Source organism: Hemibagrus wyckioides, linkage group LG01 (assembly GCF_019097595.1).
Source record: "Hemibagrus wyckioides isolate EC202008001 linkage group LG01, SWU_Hwy_1.0, whole genome shotgun sequence".
In the NCBI taxonomy this organism is placed as follows: domain Eukaryota; kingdom Metazoa; phylum Chordata; class Actinopteri; order Siluriformes; family Bagridae; genus Hemibagrus; species Hemibagrus wyckioides.
The window spans coordinates 29,727,711-29,747,125 of NC_080710.1; the positions used below are offsets into that span (position 1 = coordinate 29,727,711).

The 19,415-nt window shown below is 37.7% G+C and overlaps 1 protein-coding gene across 2 annotated transcripts in view; it reads left to right on the top strand.

The window, feature by feature from the left end:
* Window positions 1–19,415, top strand: part of plod2 (procollagen-lysine, 2-oxoglutarate 5-dioxygenase 2) — a 44,899-nt gene that overhangs the window by 14,791 nt on the left and 10,693 nt on the right. For both annotated transcript variants that reach the window (XM_058388410.1, XM_058388417.1), the window contains exons 3-11: window positions 1,274–1,410; window positions 4,632–4,795; window positions 9,418–9,530; window positions 9,762–9,825; window positions 10,061–10,158; window positions 13,935–14,036; window positions 16,452–16,577; window positions 16,677–16,798; window positions 18,627–18,731. In XM_058388410.1, the coding sequence (XP_058244393.1) occupies window positions 1,274–1,410; window positions 4,632–4,795; window positions 9,418–9,530; window positions 9,762–9,825; window positions 10,061–10,158; window positions 13,935–14,036; window positions 16,452–16,577; window positions 16,677–16,798; window positions 18,627–18,731 (1,031 nt within the window). The remainder of the gene's footprint in view (window positions 1–1,273; window positions 1,411–4,631; window positions 4,796–9,417; window positions 9,531–9,761; window positions 9,826–10,060; window positions 10,159–13,934; window positions 14,037–16,451; window positions 16,578–16,676; window positions 16,799–18,626; window positions 18,732–19,415) is intronic.

Consider the following 19,415-nt stretch of genomic DNA (forward strand, 5'->3'; position numbering starts at 1 on the left):
ATGAAGCCCTGCTTCATCCTGCTTCTGTGATTATTTAATACCGTTTATTGCGTACGGCTGCTTTGGATTGAAGACATATTTTTCTGGAATCAAACAATCTGTAAAAGGTTTCAGTAGTGAATCATGACCAGGTCTATCAGGGCTAGGTAGGTCTTTTGTTTTACTGCGGTGTTTCTTAACGTACCGTGCAAATTGTATTTGAAGACTGAGAGCTTGGATTCATTTGGCTTTGCTTTGGTGTCTGGTCTGATTCCATAAATGGCAGCATTTAAGCAAAACAGCTCTCTCTTTGCTCCGGACCAGAGCACATGAGGATCTTTAATGCCAGTAAGGAAGCTAAAAAGATTGTTTAGATGTAGAAGAGGTGAAATATCAGTTCATATCAGTCTGTTTATGCATTTAAATTAAAATTCTTGTGGACTATAATTGAATTGAAAGAGCTTGTCTAGTCTTAGCTGGTTATTGTACTAGAGAGCAAAATAGAGGAACGGTCTCGGGGCCAAAAGTTCAGCTACTGGCAAAATGTTTTAATGATGATGTCATGATTCTTCATCAGCCTGCACATACATTTGGGGCTGTTTCTAAAAGAACCACAGTGTTTCTTACTTATAGGTAACAGGGGGTGAATCTTTTTAACTGTAAACAAATAAACTAAATTGATTTGACCAACCACAACCACAAACATAGATTTATTACATTTATTCTGCGTATCTAGCCAGCTGTGATGAGTGATGGGTAGAACTGTAAGGTCACTGTTATAGATTTAACACATTTCTATGTTGATTTGATTTAAAAAGAAATACTAATATATTCACGTATAATATAACCTTTAACTCCTTTAACAGAAATCCATTTTTCTTGGTTTACTATCAGAAGCCATGTTAATTTGATGACATCATCCATAATTGAAATAATAGATTGAAAAATAGCTAGTCTGGTGCAGTTAGTTATTTTTCTACAGAGCAAACTAGAGGAACAGTCTCAGGGCCATAAGTTCAGCTACTGACAAAATGTTCTGATGATGATGTCATAATTCTTCATCAGCCTGCAAAACATTTGGTGCTGTTTCCATGTTTTGTTCTAGTAAATGGGCAACAGGGGTAAATAACTGAGTTTTTTTAAAAACTGTAAATAATGTAATAAATTAACTGTATTGTTTTTGTGCTGGTCTCTGGGATGAAGAGACCATCTTGAGCTTGAGCAAGTGTAGCATGGCCTATTGTCTAAAACAAATTTGAACACGCAGATCTAAATCACATCTGGTCTTTTCCAGGTGTTAGGGATGGGTGAGGAATGGAAGGGAGGAGACGTGGGACACTCCATTGGTGGAGGACAGAAGGTCCGACTGCTCAAGAAAGCAATGGAAGCTTTAGCTGACCAAGAAGACCTGGTGATCCTCTTTGTGGACAGGTAAGGAGTGATATAGGAGCAGAGAGAGGATACTAATTTGAGAAATTATGGCTAGTTGTTTGAGACCTGAGATATATGTTGTTGTTGTTGTTGTTGTTGTTGTTGTTGTTCTTTTGACTGCTAACTGTTCGGGGTCACCACAGCGGATCACTTGGTCCGCATATTTTGCTTTGGCACGGGTTTTATTCCAGATGTCTTTTCTGACACAACCCTCACATTTTATCTGGGCTTGGGACCAGCACTGAGAGTTCAGTGGCTGTGGTTAGCTCCCTGCCCAGGAACTGAATCTGGGCCACGGCAATGAGAACTCCTGCCACTGGACCACCAGGAGGCTAGACATGAGATATATATGCTATAAATTATATGAAACAGTGGGTGTTCATTTTTAATGTCCTTTAAACAAAAAAAATACAGGCAGATAGGTATGTTGCCACAATGTTTCTGACCAATCAGATAAATGATGAATGAGTTAGCATTATGACTATAATATGCTGTAGCTGAACCTTACTTCCTGATCTCATTCCCCATTACCTGCCTGTATTTTTGGGTGGCAGTGTGTTTGTTTAAGCTAAATAACAGCTACATTATTAACAGAAGGAAAAGACGAGCCTGGCATGGAGAACACACTCAGGCTTTCACACCATGAGCCAAGACTCACAATAGCCTTACTGTGGTCTTGAGGTCAAATCACACCTTTTATACATTCTCATTAAGTCCTGAGGGTCAGGAGAAGGTTAGGACTTCACGTAGACCAGATGTTTCTCACCTAGAGCTGGCAGTCGATCCTGTGCTATTTGATATGTTTCTGTGATTGGGGTTAATATGTTTCTAAATTTCTACTGGTTAAGATTACATAAAAAGCTGTGAAGTGAGATCCTGATACAAAGCACACATTATATGACTTTCACAGCAGGCAGTGTCAATGGCCTGCTGAGGGTCATGGTATTCAATCGAATCTATCGAGAATATACGTTTGTTCAATGACTTGCACTTATGCTATATTTACTTGCCCGGTCAGAATAAACAGTCTCTCATTTTACCATCCATTACTCACGTTAAATTATAGCCTGCCTGGCATAATAAGTGTGTCTGGCTGGCTGCAATAGACACTGACATTCATTATCATGATGCCAGTTTATAGAGGACCCCGTGTGTTTTCAGCTCTCTACATTCATGCAACGTGGGCTGTTTTTAGTTGCTTAAGATAGATCCATAAAAACACCTTTCCTCAATTCAGAGAAAGTCCTTATTATAAAACTTTCTGAAGTTTGGAGCTGGCTAATTATAAATGCACACGTCTGAATTCAGGGGTAAATTTCAGGTTGCTTTATGGCTGTAGAGGTTGGAGGAAAGCTCATAATGATAGCCTTTACCCAAAAAATGACTGAGGCTTGCGCTTAAGCGAAGTATTTCTAAAAATTACAGTGCAGGGAATTCACCTTCGCTTCGTCTGCTGATCTTAAAATGGTTAGGTGTCTAGTCTGTAATGCAAGGCTGGCTGGTGGAGATGCATGTTGGGATACTGTGCCTTGTTTTTTAAGCACCATTTGAACATTATGAATATTTTGCAGGTGCATTGACACAAGAACAGTGGAAAAACATTCATAGCTTACACTGAGTTTGTGTAAATGTACATGACTTATTTACAAGACACAATAAATCACAATCAAAATTGAGTATTAATTAATTTAATTCAATGTCAAGTAAAATTCAGCTATTTATTTTAGTTACACAGAAATTTGACAAACGTGAATAGAAGCAAAGACAAAAATCCTAGTCATTTAAATGGAAACAAAAGTAATGGCACCTTATAAAAGGAGGAAGTGTTGATTTTTTGGCTTATGAAAACATTTTTTTGTAAAAGATTAAAAATAAAATACATTAATTCGTGGTGACAGTTGATTATTCAGCATTTATATTTATTCTCTGGCAGACATTTTTGTACTAGAGACTATTCAATCCAAGTACAGGGCTGAGCTGTTCGAGTTGTGGTCTTGCTCAAGGCCATACCAGCAGCTCGGATGTGACCTCACATTCCTCTGGGTTATTAGTGCAGAACTGTTAGGAAAGAAGTCTTGTTATTTACAGAGCAGGGCATAGTGGTTTTGAATTTTAGCATGAACAGTGAGGTGTGATTTACAGATGTGCAAATTTGGACACAACTGGGGATATAAGGTACGAGGTACAACTAGTTTGCTGAAAGTCCAGGGTTTCTTCAACTTTCATAGTCTTCTTTATCTGTGAAAAAATCTCAAATTTCTGTTACAAACTAGCATTATTTAACAGCCCTTTTTATACCAGTACACTGGTGTTCCATTCAACTTCCAAATCATCTTATGAGGACGCATGAATGATTTTCTGGTCAAGACCTGGTCAAGACTCTGTTGGCTTTCAGTGTGAGATCTTTGTTTTTCCCTCTGTTATGCAGATTTTTAGTGGTTGAAGATAACACTTTCAGATTTTAGAGTCTTGAACAAGACTTAGAGCATCTCAGAGAGCAGAAATGGGTTTGACATTTCTTGCATCAGTAAGGTTCAGAGTTGACTGCTTCCTTTTCTGAAAGGTTGTAGTGTTGTACTGTAGAGACAACGAATGGGAGAGAAGAAGCATTTATGGTACTAATTGTACCTTTTTTTAATGAGCGAGTTTTCACAAGATCCGTTTTGGTTTTTCAGGAAGCGGACTGATTCATATATTGGGTCTCATTGTAGTCTTGTCTCTCTCTAGAACATTCTGTTTTAAGAGTAATGAAGTAAACCATGAAGATTGAGGAATGAACTAAAGAACCTTTAGGGTGCTAGATTGAACCTGTTCTTAATAAAAGATTGGCTTCACCAATAAGTCAAATGCTTCCTAATTGATTCTTGGAAGCTTTTTTGTAAGACTTTTCTGTATCATTATTTATGAACATAATTTTGATTATAATGGGTTTAGATTTCCACCAGAAAACCGTGGACCCCCTGGCTATACATCACAGACCCAGCTTGAGAGCACTGGGTCTCGACCAACAGATTTCACGCAGAATCTGAAGAAAATCTAAGCAGAAGCACATTTGCTGAGTGCAGTTTGAATAAAGTCATACGAAAAGTTCAGACTATGAAACCTGCTCTAAGAAACCTCAAGAAATAAGACCTTCCGTGCCATTATATGCACTCCAAGCCTTTATATGCTTTGCTGTAGGTGATTTCTGCTTGACATTTTCTCTCTTTCTCTCTCTTTAGCTATGACCTCATCTTCGCTGGAGGGCCAGAAGAAATCTTGAGAAAGTTCGAGCAGTTCAATCATAAGGTGGTGTTTGCTGCAGAGGGTGTTATCTGGCCAGATGCACACTTGGCAGAGAAGTATCCGTACGTCCGCAGTGGAAAACGCTTCCTCAACTCTGGAGGTAGGCAGCTGGGTAATGTTTGGAAAGTTGGTTTCTTCCATTAGGGAGACAAATGAATTGCTAAGGTTTTGCTTTGCACACTGGGATTTACAAAGCTTCTGACTCTTTCATCTAACTATTACTTTGAATAGTGACTTCTTCTTTTTTTGCTTAATTCATTCAAACGCTGGGTCCAAAAGTCTGAGACCATACTGAGCCTGAGATTTAATTTAAGCATTGATTGTAGACATAAATGTTCAATAGCTTGAATATTTCTCATTCAAAATTTAGCCCTGTTTCTATGTTCAGACTGTCTGACCCATTAGAGCACACACACACACACACACAACATGGGAGGTCTGATTATAGTCAAGTTAGTGGATCACTGGAAAGTCTCTCAAACCATTATTTTAGCTCCAGGACAGCTGTGCAGATCCACTGAGCTGACGAAATCCCCAAAATTATAGGAAGTGATGATGATGATGATGATGATGATGATGATTATATTGAGCCATAAAATGAACTGCAATTTTAATAAATCCATCCTGATAAGAATAGGATGGAGAAAGTGTTTTCTTTCTAAAGCTGCAAAGTCACACTGTGGTATTTCCTGAAGGACATCAGGCATACTGCTCTATTCATGTCGGCATGCTCAATGAATAGGGTATTCATCAGAGACGGAGTGTGTAGAGGGGGGAAAGAGGCAAAAAGACAGTTGAAAAGGTTCACATATGAGGAGAGAGAGAGAGAGAGAGAGAAAGGGGAGGGATAGTGTGTATGTATGACAGAACACCAGTTTTACCACCACACCCAATTCCTATTCTAATCTCCATCTTTTCCTTCCTTATCTCCTCCCAAACTAAATCGAAACCAGTGGCTCATCACGGCCTCCACACACTCACCAGTCGACGGTCAAAGAGACTCGGAAATCACAGTATTTATCTTGTGCACCTATTTAAAACAGTAAAATTACCACCTTGGATGTTTTATTCGTTAGTCTTGTAAACCCTCCACTCCGGCTCAGATAAATGAATTAACGTGGGAGTGTTGTTTGGTTTGGGTTTCCTGAGTGAGATGCTCAGCCATGAGAAAACTGAGGGCTGGCTGTGCTCCTACACACTGGCATGGTAAACACTAAAGGATTAGGGATTGTAGTAAGCCATTTAAATATATTATCATGTACAATCAAGACTTTTTTGCTTACATTTCTGGCCATTTGGCAAGAAACCGTTATCCAAAGCAACTTACAATTTATCTCATTTTATACATTTTATATAACTGAGCTATTGAGGGTTAAGGGCCTTGTTTAGGGGCCCAGCAGTGGCAGATTGGTGGATCTGGGATTCAAACTTATAATCAATAAGTGACTACATCCCCCACATCCCATGCTTTGACTGTCTATGATGTAGTTTTATTTACAATACTGTGTAACAACATGCTCATATTGGAACCACTGGAAATTCAGTGGAAAGGTTCTACCTAAAGAGATGCAGCAGAGCTTTAGTCGATTAATCAAGGCAAGAAGTCATGTCAAGAAGCTTTTATTGTCATTTCCACCATGTATAGCTGACGTAGTACACAGTGAAATCAAATGATTCTCCACGACCATGGTCCTACATAAAACAACACAGAGATAAGGACTAAAACAAAGTTTGTCCTAGCCACCCAAACTGCATTGCGTGCAACCTAGTGCAAACAGTGCATGACAAAAAGACAAACAGACAATACAAAACAAAACACTACAGGACAGATACACAAATACACCAGATAGCGCTGTACATTCTCTATATTATGTTATACAGTACAATGTGCAAAAATAAGAGAACTGTAAACAAAGAGGTTTCTTGTAAACATATACACTTCTGTATATGTCAGTCCAGCTCTCTCACTTCCTCATCTGGGTGCTCTGCTCAAATAATGAGGCTAACACCACCATCTACACCATCACCATCATCTCAGACTGACTCCAGTCACTTGGACTAGGTTGCACACAATGTGCTTTATGTGGCTAGGACAACTTACCTTAAATCCTTAGCACTGTGGTGTTCTGTGTAACACCATGGTCCTGGAGAAACGTTGTCATCTTATGATGTACTGCATCAGCTATATATGGTTGAAATGACAATAAAAGCTTCTTGACTTGACTTTACTTGAGTCTCTGCTATAAGTCATATATCTGTATTGAATTCTGGGATTCCCAGAAGTCCAACATTTCTATTATTTTTACTTTTTTACTTAGTTACTATCATAGCTGGAAAATGAGTGCTTTTTGTTTTTAAGAGCTACCAGTAAAACCTGACTTTTATTCATTTGAATTTAGCGAAAGGTTTTCTCCTGTTAGCAATAACATTGTCCCTCTGTGACACTAACGTGGAAAACGTCCACTAAATTCTCACAAGAATAACAGAAAATCAGCAGCAGAAACTAAGCTCTAAACACATCCCGGATATTTCAGTCATCTTTAGTAAATCCTTGTCAGGGTCCTAGAGGATCTGAAGCCAAGTCTGGGAACACTGGGAACAATGTGAATGCATTCACACCTAGAATCACCTTCCACATCCCAGCCAATATTTTTGGGAGGAAGCTTGGCACAGACAGCAACGCATACCCGCTACGTGCTGCTTCGCCATGCTGCCCACAAATATTTCAATATAAACATATTTAATGTAATTCAGGGTGGAGGTTTCCTTTAAGAGCAGAAACATTTAGTAAGCAAATGTGAGAATTTGGTCTCGGTTCACAGGGTGTAAGAAAGATCGACTGTAAGGTAAAATAAAATAAAATAAAATAAAATAAAATAAAATAAAATAAAATAAAATAAGATAAAATAAAATAAAATAAAATTAAATTAAAAAAATAAATTAAATTAAATTAAATAATCTGTGTTTCATTTGCTTATACAACTTTTCTCAATAAGAAAGAAAAAAACACACATTATTTGTGAGTGAATTAAACAGTGTTAAAGTTTCTACAGACAGAAATGTTGTAGAAATGTTTATACAACGTTATTCATGAAACGTTCTCAGATTAAATGATTTAATTTGGCAGAGTCAATAAATTTGTAAAAGGCTTTTTTATTTTATTTTATTTTTTAAAGAAAACTCTTTCTTGTTAGTAGAAAAGAGGAAAATGTGTGTGTGTGTGTGTGTTTACGTGAGTAATTAAGGCCAAGAACAAGAGTTTGCATGTGTAGCGAGATCAAACCGGCTTTATAATTTCTTCATGTCTGTGCTCAGTGACGGTTAAAATTAACTACTGAAATGATAATTTTAGACGGCTTTGGTTCAGATGTGGGAAGAACACTTCTTTTCCTACTGAGCAATAAAGCAGAGTTTTAATTAAGCAAGTGCTTTAAAACATGCGAATGATTCAGTCGCATTCTATCACAAGTTCGTTCATCTTTCTGGAATACTATTTCTATTTCATTTTTGTTTTAAAGAACACATTATTGTAATGTTACACGTCATGTGCTTGAATTTTGTCTTCAAAAACAACTATGAAAAATTTTCAGTTTTCAAACTGAAAACTGAATTTATATATTCTGAATTTATATATATATATATATATATAGACTCATAAGGGAACCTCATCCTCGTCTGGAGTGTCACCGGAGAGTGTGAACCTTATCCTCACCCTCGTCTGGAGTGCCACTGGAGAGTGTGAACCTTATCCTTGTCTGATCAAATCAGATATCATGTGCTAAAACGTCCCCAGTGATCCTACACCAATTTTTTTATTCTTCTTTTTGGTTGCTGCTACAATTCCACAATGGTGTGGTTAAAATTTACAAAAAAATATTTTCCCAAAAGTGTACACATATACAGAAGATAATCTTCATGTCTCAGGCTTCTCCACTTACAGGTTGAAAAGGGGAACACATTAGTAATAATCAAACATCTGCTGTTAATTTGTCTTTTTATTTATTTCAGTCATTGGTGTGCCTACATCTGAAGGACATTCTGATTTATTACTTTTAGTTTAATTAAAGGCTTCCCCTAAATATAAAGTGGGTTTCTGTTACCCCCGGAATGAAAATAAAATATTGTCAAATAGTTTACTTTATAAGGATTGAAGATCTTTTCTGTCCAAATTACTGCTTGGTCTGTGCATTGGCTCCACTCTGTTTCATAAATAGACTCTTAGACTTGAAGAAGCCACTTAAAGAACCGTTTTGCTTCCCATGGATAATCTAAATGAGGGTCTCTGGGCTAGTATGCGTTCCCTTTCTCTGTTTTTTTTCCGTCCCTCATTCCTCATTCTTGATTTCTTCATTCCACTCTGTGCTGTGTGTAAAAGGCATCGAGGACATCTTAATGACGGGTCCTGAACGGCACAGAGACCCACAACATACCCGAACCCTGCAATTTTCCATTGCAGCCTGTGTTCCTGAGAAAAACAGCACGCAGGTCATGATCGAGGCTGGATAGCTGAGGCACCGAGCAGATCGGCGGAAAGCCAGGGCCTTAAGTTAACATTGTGTCACAGCCCACTCTTTGCAGAGGTTTCTTCAGGACCAGTGCCAGAGGCTGAGGCATTTTCACGACCGACATAATTGACATATAGAAACCGCAAGGTCCACTCTTTTCCTCTTTCTCACACGTTTCTTTATGGAGTGCCGTAAACTCTACGATGTTGTTTTCCAGGCTTTATCGGCTTCGCCCCATACATCAATAAGATTGTCAAGCAGTGGCAGTTGCACGACAACGACGACGACCAGCTCTTTTACACGAAGATCTATGTGGATCCACTAAAGAGGGTGAGTGTGAGTGAGTAAATCCAGAGCTAGTGTAAGACGCTGCTGAGACTATAATTCAGCTCGTAATCTAACCACATATTACTATAACATGCATGACAACACGTTACACCCGCTGAAAACAAACAAACAGGACAAAAATACACACCGTAACATAAAAAAAGATTGTATGGTCACTGAGTTCATGCTCTTGCTTCATATCCTTTGTGTGTGTGTGTGTGTGTGTTTTTTTAGGAAAGTCTTAATATGACTCTGGACCACAAGTGCCAGATATTTCAGAATCTAAATGGAGCAGTGGGTGAGTTAATTCACCAAAAATTCCTACTATCTCTTAAAAAGGCCTGGAGTAGATCCTGGATATACATGTAGTGATACACTGATACACGCTTCCCTAGCGTCTGTGGCCAGCTTGAGTTATTTCTACCACTTTCTGTTGTTTTTACTACAACAGAGTGCTTCTTTTGGCTACACTGATGTCAGAGTATCATTTAAAGAAATCGAGATTAGTGCCAACACGTCTTGTTTCCTTGTAGATGAAGTTTTGATGAAGTTCGGAACCGAGAGAGTTCGGATCAGAAACACCGTCCATGACAGTCTTCCTGTGGTCATCCATGGAAACATAAACACTAAAGTATGCAAGTTTTTATTTATTTATTTTTTAAATGCTGCTTTCACATGCACATTTTTATTATTATTTAATTTAACTCAGCACACAATTTTTTTTTTAACACAGCGAAGCTTCCGAAATAAATTTGGAAACTTTTTTTTTGGTGGGAGAAAAAAAAACTCCAATACGGAGTGATGTGATTTGTTTCAAACAGAGAAAAATTACATATAAAAGCAGGGACCATTTTATGTATTTTTTTTAAATTAATGAATTTATTTTATTTTATTTTATTTTATTTTATTTTGACTCACAAATCATATCATAGTTGCCATAAGATTCACAGATCATCCCATCATGTATCATTTAATTAAAATGTAATTAGATTTATTAACTTTTTATTAAATTTAATATTATTTATTTATTTATTTACTTTTTATTACTTTTAATTCTCATTTATTTATTTATTTATTTATTTATTTATTTATTTATTTATTTATTTATTTAATCTTTAAAAAAAAATAATAACAATGTACCCCCTGCTTGCATATGTATTTCTGTTTGTTTGGAACAAATTATACGTTCAAACCTAAAAAAATTGTCCATGTTCAGTTCAGAAAATGATGAAACATTCTTTTTTAGTCCCTGCCCTTTGCATTACACTCCTCCTTTGGACAAATCAGGTCAAAATTGGTTGGACAACCGAGAACAGTCAGTCAGCGTATATAAGGAGATGTATCTATTTGTTGTTAAGTTCATCGGTATGTGATATGACATTGCAGTTTTAACTGTAGGTCTGATCCGAGTCAAATCAGCCCAAATTCTTTTCATTTTTTGCTTCTAAATAAAAAAGAGATTTTATTGTTGTAGCCAGTGTTTTTTTTTTCTGTAGAAGCAAACTCTAGCATGAAAGCAGACATATTTACTTATTAGCTCACGGAACATATATATGTAATAAAAAGCCTCTAAGTAAAACGACATTTCCTGTGCACACTCAGTCATGTCTGACATGTATATCCCCAAACAGCCGGGCTGTCTGGCAAGCCGCGCTCATTTCTCTGGTTTTACAGCCAAGGATTTTGGACGCATATGATTTCTCAGTGGGGTGTGGGGTGTACATGCTTCCAAAAGATCCAGCTGATAGTTTACCAAAGCTTGAACTCATGAGCCAAGAATTCAGTCTTATTGTGAAATACTGGGTGAAGATAAAGAAGGATATATTCCTCCTCCTTCTCTACATCTTGTACCGGACAGCTGTTACATTTCTTTTCCCTCCATCATGGCCTTCATGATAACTTAAACAAACCCTGCCTGGGGTTGAGTCATCGTCTTTGAACCTTTAACATCGGAATGTCTTCCACATAATGAATGATAAACATTGACCTAGAAATGAACCCCCGTTCATATTCCTCAGGGTCATCAAGAAGATACACACAATATTCTTTAAATGTAGACAGAAGCACCAATGAGCTATTGTCTGGGTGCGAAGCTAACCGTCTGGTTTATGTCTCCTGCCACTTTATAAACAACAAGTGCTTCTCAGCTTCCCTTCTAGCCTTGTTGACCTCATTGAAGCCCAGATCATGATATCCCAGTTCCTAATACGGTCATGTTTATGTGGAATGGGTGTGGAATTCGAATCCAGGACTACCTATAACACTAACAAGTTTAACTGGATGTAATTTCTGAAAGCGCTTGCATCTGCTATCCATCTGTTGCTGGACTGGGTATAGGATTCATCGTTTAGAGCATGGTCAGCACTGCTTCTAGTTGTGAAAATCTGTGTGGTAGTGTGTGCATCTCTGCCTGGCGTTTGTCCAGTATCCAGCATCTAATCTCATCACACACAAGCTTCGAATACTGCTGTTCTGGCCAAGGAACCTAGAAGATCCTTTCCTTCCCATCAGGCTCTGCTTGTCTGTCAGTCTAATGGAGATCAAGATCTTGGTATCAAGATAGTAAAATATGGATTGGTAAAGGATGCTGAAATCATGAAAAAGCTGACCTGTACTCATTCCATGACTCATTTTTTACAATCCCATCAGACTTGCCTTTATACTGTAATGATTTACATTCACATCATTATATCTGGTATCACCTAGAGGAGGACGCCTTCCATTCTGACTCTGGTTCATCTCAAGGTTTCTTTCTCATGATGCTTCAGGGAGTTTTTTTTCTCAGAAATGTTTTCTCTGGCTTGTTCATCAGGGATGTAAGTTTCTGGAAATCTGCTTTAGATTTATGGCATTGGGCAGACGCCCTTATCCAGAGCGACTTACACAACTGAACGGTTAAGGGCCTTGATCAAGGGCCCAGCTGTGGCAAATTAGTGGACCCAGGATTTGAACTCACATGCCTCCAATCAGTAGTCCAACACCTTAACCACTACGCTACCACATGATAAACAATCTTTAAATGATTAAACGGTTCTGAAAATATCCAGAAGTGAAAAATGTTCTGCTTTTGTATGACCAATCAATGTATCTTCTATACAGTAAGTACCTAGTACCTTCTTTTTGAGAGGGATATAAGGAACTAAAAAGGTGTTCTGAGATTTCCCAAGAAATACCCCTGGTCCTGATTCCTGTGGAGGAAATGTAGAAAATGTTCTTGCATTCTTTAAAAGGTCCCTGCATCAGAAATGTACCTAATAATGAAGCCATCTCAGATTGAGACGGACATCTTGGCAGATTTTACTGATCGCTGTCTGCCAAAAATAAGCTTTGGTTCTGGATTTTAATACACAACAGAGGAGATTGAAGCAAGGCCAAAGATGCTGGAAAATAAAATATGGTCAATAGAATTGCCTTAGACCTAATCTGACTTTGCTAAATATGTTGTGTTCTAAATCTGCCTTATGCCATATAGATGAACAAAGAAAATTATCATTTTCTGAGATGGTAATTTAGAATGACAGGTAAGCGGAATCCATCTGTCTATCCATCCGTCTGTCCGTACATCCATCCGTCCATCTAGCTTCTGGGCTGCTTATCTACTCAGATTTGCTGGGAACCTGGAGCCTATTCCAGAAGATCTGGACCATCACAGAACACAATCGCACAGCCACAAACACACACACACACACACACACACATTCACATCTTCTGGACAATCTAGAGATTCCAATCAGCCTACAACAAATGTCTTTGCATGGGGGAGGAAACCTGAGTACCATAAGGAAACCTGCCAAAGTACAGTGAGAGCCTGCAAACTGCACACACACACAGGACTGAGGCAGGAATCAACCCCCCAACCCTGGAATTAATCCCCAAAACCCTGGAATCAACCCTTCAAACCCAAACACGGAAATATTTTTTTATATTGTCAAACCACTTTTGTTTTAGGTCTTTATTATGGCTCTGTAGATTTTTCCATTTGAATGTTGTATAACAATGTTCCCGAGAACTTTGGGAAGCTTCTTTACCTTCTCATTGATTCCTGCTTGCTGCATGAAATCTTCCCAACCCCTTTCATTCTTTTATAACGACACATTTTGTTTTCAAACATACTGTATATTTGTCAAAAGTCATTTTGAAGTGGCTATATCTTATGACGTGTCTATAAAAAGTGCCCAAAAAAGTTCTTCTATAGTTTCTAATGCTTCTAGATTTTGGAGATACGACCACTCAAATTCAAAACTTATTGTATCCAAGAGTGCACATGTATTACACTACCACTAGATTAATAAAATAAATTCTAGTAAAAGAGTGACATTTACCTAGATGCTGTCTCCATGTTCAGCCTGGTCATGTTTATCTAGGCAAAACCTTTTCCCCAGCTAATGCTTCAATTTTCTTTCTCAGATTTATTTGAACTACTTGACTAATTATGTCCCAAATGCCTGGACCTACGAGCGAGGCTGTACCATCTGTGACCAAGACATGTTGGATTTGTCTCAACTAACAGTAAGTAAACCAAGAAGTAAGATTTCCTTTAAAAAAAATAATGAGAGAGGATTGTATATTCATCCATGGGAGTCTGTACGTTACACTAGGAGTAACCCAGGGACGTGGAACGTTCTTGAGATATACCAGAACTGTCATCACATCCAACAACAACAGCAGCAGTGTCTGGAGAATTGAGTCTAGGAACAGGAAACCCTGTGTTACTGTGGTCCAGGAAATGGCTTTCTGGTTTTTACAGAGGGTTTACTTAAACGGGTGTCACCCAGCGCTAGGCCACTTTTTAGTGGCCTGAATGTTATGGGGCTTCGTGCACAGGGCAAGTTTCAGTGGTTGGTCTGAAAATTTGCTCAGCAGGGTTCAGCCAAGGCTATGGCTTTCTAAAGGAGCAGTTCAGGGCTTATCAGCAAACCGGCTGTCTGTTGTTTCTGTTGTGTCTGTTGCTTAGTGTCTGAAACCCTTTTTTCACCCTACTTTAACATCTGGGTTGCTCAGTGTGGCATAATTACTGCCACATGGCACTGGCTGGAAGATGAAGTTGTGCAGCACAGTTAAACTATGGCTTGTGTCAGAAATGTGCAAGAGAATAATTGAGAGTATAATAGAATAATTAAAAATGTCAACATTTTTGTGGTGATGAGATTAGAATACTCATCACTATATTGTTACTACTCATACTGGTAAATATTTGGAAAATAAAAAAATAAAATAATATTATATAAAATAAATTAATAATACCAGCAAACATTTAGGAGCATAGTTTTCTTATTTATTTATTTATTTATTTATTTATTTATTTATTTATTTATTTATATATAATGTTTCACCACATATCACTACATACATAGGATTCTCACTTTTACACAACACTAACCAAGTAAAATTGAAGTGAATATAAAGATTAGCAAGTGAATATAAAGTGGACAAGCTTTTTGACGGTGGAAATATTTGCCATTGTTTATCTATTCATACATATGTTTGTCCAACGGATAAGTCCAATCACTTGAATTTGTGCAAACATTCATTCTCCCACACAAATCATGCGCAGAGTCAATGTTCTCGAGCAGACGTTCACCCAGCCATTAAATACATCCTCGTATCTTGTCTTCGTAATGGAATCGCTGAGCTTACACGAAGAGAATGGAAAGACTTACAGCATGTCTTCAAACTCGTCCTCCCTTCCACTCATTCTTGCTGTGTAAGTAACACACAGTCTTTGGCTTGAACTCTGGCCATTCTCTCACTCCCACTATCCAAGGAATGTGGAGCCAGCTGATCACACACTTCATCTTGGCTGAATGCCGCAGTCAAGGGGGCTGGAAGAGCGGGAATGATCGCGCCATATTGTCTTTAGATAAGTGTCATGGGAAAGAAAACTCTTACTGGTCTGCTGCTTGACCTATTAACTGCAAGTTACTGGCAGTGGGGGCTGGGGAAATATATTGAATGCACTTAAGACTCATATAATAACAATATGATTTAAAAAAAGTTATACTTGCAACACTGAAAAAGATAAGTTTCAATGAACGTCTGCAAAATAATAATAATAAACACATCAGAGAGTGCAGTAATAGAAATACAATCACCCATGATATTGTGGTTTGGTGCCTTTACTACTTTGAAGTAATAGAAATAATAATCAGTTCCATGATGCAGTCAACATCGAGCAGAGTTCTCTTACAACAATGACGTGAATTATTTTTCTGTAACACCACATCCTGAAGTGTTTTATTCCTCTTATGCCAAGTATTAATCCCAAAAATATAAAGCAATTTTTCAATTCATTTACAGTTACATCTCTTATATTATAGAAGCTATAAACCGCTCTCATTAGTAAGACTTAAAAAGATATGCTTCTTGTCGGTTTCCTAAAAATAAATACGGAAATCTATATGTAAATATCCGTCTAAAGACATTATACATATATGTTCCATTGAATTTTTATTATTATTTCAGATCTATTTCACATCCTGAAGTGTTTTATAACTCTTATACCACAGCCATGAATTACAATAAGTATTAATATACTTAAATATACAGCAATATTTTTTATCCATTTACAGTTACATCACTTGCATTATAGAAGATACATGCTGTTGTCATTAGTGAAACATAAAAATGCTGCTCGCTGTGGTTCACATAATGATTTTTACACTAGAGACTCAAAAATTTCACCATAACAATTCACTTTTTTTGGCAATAGTTTTATAATACTGTTATGATCTATACAATAGAAATGTTTAGAATACTATAGAAATGATTCAAATAGGTGTATTAATATGAACAGTTGCTGTTACAGAAAATTAAGAAACGGTGACCAATCAGAATCGAGGACCTGTTCTGTTACGACGATAAACAATAAAAAATTACCCGTTATTTGTTGATTGGTGAAAAACGGTTTCTCTTCTACTCAAACAGGAATATCCAAGAGTAAAGATTGGAGTTTTTATCGAGCAGCCCTCTCCGTTTCTTCCCGAGTTCCTGCAGCGGCTCCTGACCCTGGATTACCCTAAAGATAAACTGGATCTCTTTATCCATAACAGTGTAAGAATGAAGCTACAGTCCAGCTGAGAACCTACATCTGCATGCTAGAGTTTATGATCCAGCTGACATTGTCCTTGTTTCCCCTCTCTGTGCTTCTAGGAGGTTTACCATGAGAAGCACTTACAGGCATTCTGGGAGGAGAGCAAAAATGTATTCCATAGTTTTAAGGTTGTTGGTCCCGAGGAGGTCTTGAGCCAAGCAGAAGCGAGGAACCTGGGAATGTAAGTGTTTATGTTTATGTCTTATATTCTAACAGTACCATCACAAAAAATCTGATAAATTAGAAGACTTACACATAACAGAATTGAATTGAGAATACCTTATGAATAATACCTTAATACTTTTCATTCCATTACATTGCTCATTACATTTTAAAATATCCTTCTACTTTTTACATTTCCCACATTTCTGTATGGTCTTATGGGCTATGTCCCAATCTCCATACACTGATCAGGGAGTCAGCTATTCTCTCTCTCTCTCTCTCTCTCTCTCTCTCTCTCTCTCTCTCTCTGTCTCTCTCTCTCTCCCAATCACAAAATCGTTCCAGCACACTAAAAATATTTGATTATATTGACAATACGCCACAAAAACCGTGGAGCCTTGAGTCTCACTATGTTCCCTTACTGGAAATCTGGACATCTTATTGTCTAAAGCGTCCCAGCTGAATCTAGTCTCAGCCAACTTCGTCTACAAATGTAACCAACATCTTTTTATTATTGTTGTAGTTCTTAAATGATTACTTACTTTATCGATTTACATTTTGTTTGAATCTAATGACTTAAACAAAGTGTTTAATGAATTTTAAGTCCACTAGCTATTGTAGCCTATGATTATGCTTGAAGTATGATACGAGAAACCTGTCTGATTAAGCTAACACATTTATATAAGAAATAACACTGAAATGTTTCCTGAAATGAGGAAATTAGAACGTTAGAACAACAGTGTCCCAATGTGTAGTGATCCATAATCCTAACCCTAGCTGATTGAGCAAAATGAGACACGTTCCTGGAGCTATCATCATAAGTGGTAACTTAGTGTTACAAAGACATTGGTCTATTCATCAGAGGGTTGTGAGTTTGAATCCCAGGTCCACCAAGCTGCCTCTTCTGGGCCCCTGAGCGACCCTCAATTACTCAGTTATATAAAATGAGATAAAATGTAAGTTGCTCTGCCAAAAGGCCAGAAATGTAAATGCACTAAACAAAAACAGACTGCAGAGTGTCATTCCCTCTGCTGGAAGGCGATTCAGGACCTGTGCATTTCCATGACCCTGAACTGGCAGTTCAGATTATGGCTGATCCCTGGACACAATCTTTTTGAGGCACTCCCCTCCTTCAGAAGAATGTGGTCCATCAAGACAAAAATTCCTTGGACACTACCGCACAAATCCCCTTTGTTTTGTTCATAATGCAGAGACAGCCATACTGCACCTGCCCCTTATCTTACCTTCTTACTTCAAACTGTGAGTTTTGCACTGGTCACTAATATACAATTAATGTTTCCATCTGCACTGAATGTAGCATTTGTAATTTAATGTTTGCACCAGTTCACTTTTTATACAATATTATACAACACTATTATACAGTTAATATTTCTTCTTGCTTTTTACCCTTGCTTTAAGCTACTATGCACTACCACTATGCACTACTACTTCCTTCTACATGTAAAACCCACAGTACTTAACAATAAATCTGATTCTGATTCTGATATATTTGGTGTGTAAACACAGCATTTTGCATATGGTATAATACACACACACACACACACACACACACACACACACACACTCAGCAGTACAGGTGCAGCAGTTTAATATGTATAACATCCTAGTTATGGAAGCCATATGGAGTGTGTTTAGTTTCAGCTTCTGTAACATCAGTGACCTGTAGCAGCTTTACAGGCTTTTCAAGACATCCATAAAACTTAATCTAGCAACGGTTCTTTCGTTTCATCCAGGCATGGAGTGTGTTTGTTTGGCAACAAGTAAATCTGTTAGGCTGCTGAATGAAGGAAAAGAAACCCTAACAGCACTTTTGTGTTTCTGAGCAGGGACTTGTGTCGAAGAGATCCCGAGTGTGATTACTATTTCAGCATCGACACCGACGTCATGCTCACAAACCCACAGACTCTGAAGCTACTCATGGAACAAAACAGGTAATTCTCCTGCTCCGCTGAGGTCGTCTTCGTTTCCTTTCACAGAAGGAAAGGTATCACTCAAATTGCTGAAACCACAGGAATGTTTCTACCTTCCAAAAATAAGTACGCCCGCCCTGCTTCCTGTTTTCTCAACAGACTGTAGAGAGAGTTTAAAGATTCGCACTGTCCGAGGTCTAGACCGTCGTTATACAGTGCGTTACAAGGAAACACACACATAATCCTCAGCATAGTTTCCTGACCAATATTTGCTATATATCTATATCACTATATAGTAACCAATACTCAGATATTTAAAGAAGCTGTGGGAAATTCCTGCTGAATTTTGTGCAACTTTAGAAACCTTTTGTCTCGCTTGGAAACTCGCTTAGAAGATGCACTATAATTTGCTGAAGAGTAGTTTTTCCAATTGCATGTTTTCCTTACTGAGGTAGCATTCATCATGGGAACGTGTCAAGCTGTTGTGGCCGATGAAATGTTTGAGGTCACAGAATTTAAGACATATGTATATAAAACAATTCTTAACATAAACAGTTAATGCATGTTTATATTTTTGCTGACATTTGGACTGGACAAATATCTAGATTATTAAATCTGACATACTTATTCACACCTTTCCACATCCCATATTTCAGCATTTTAAGGTCAGATCATCACCATCATTTAAATGGCATTGATTTTTAT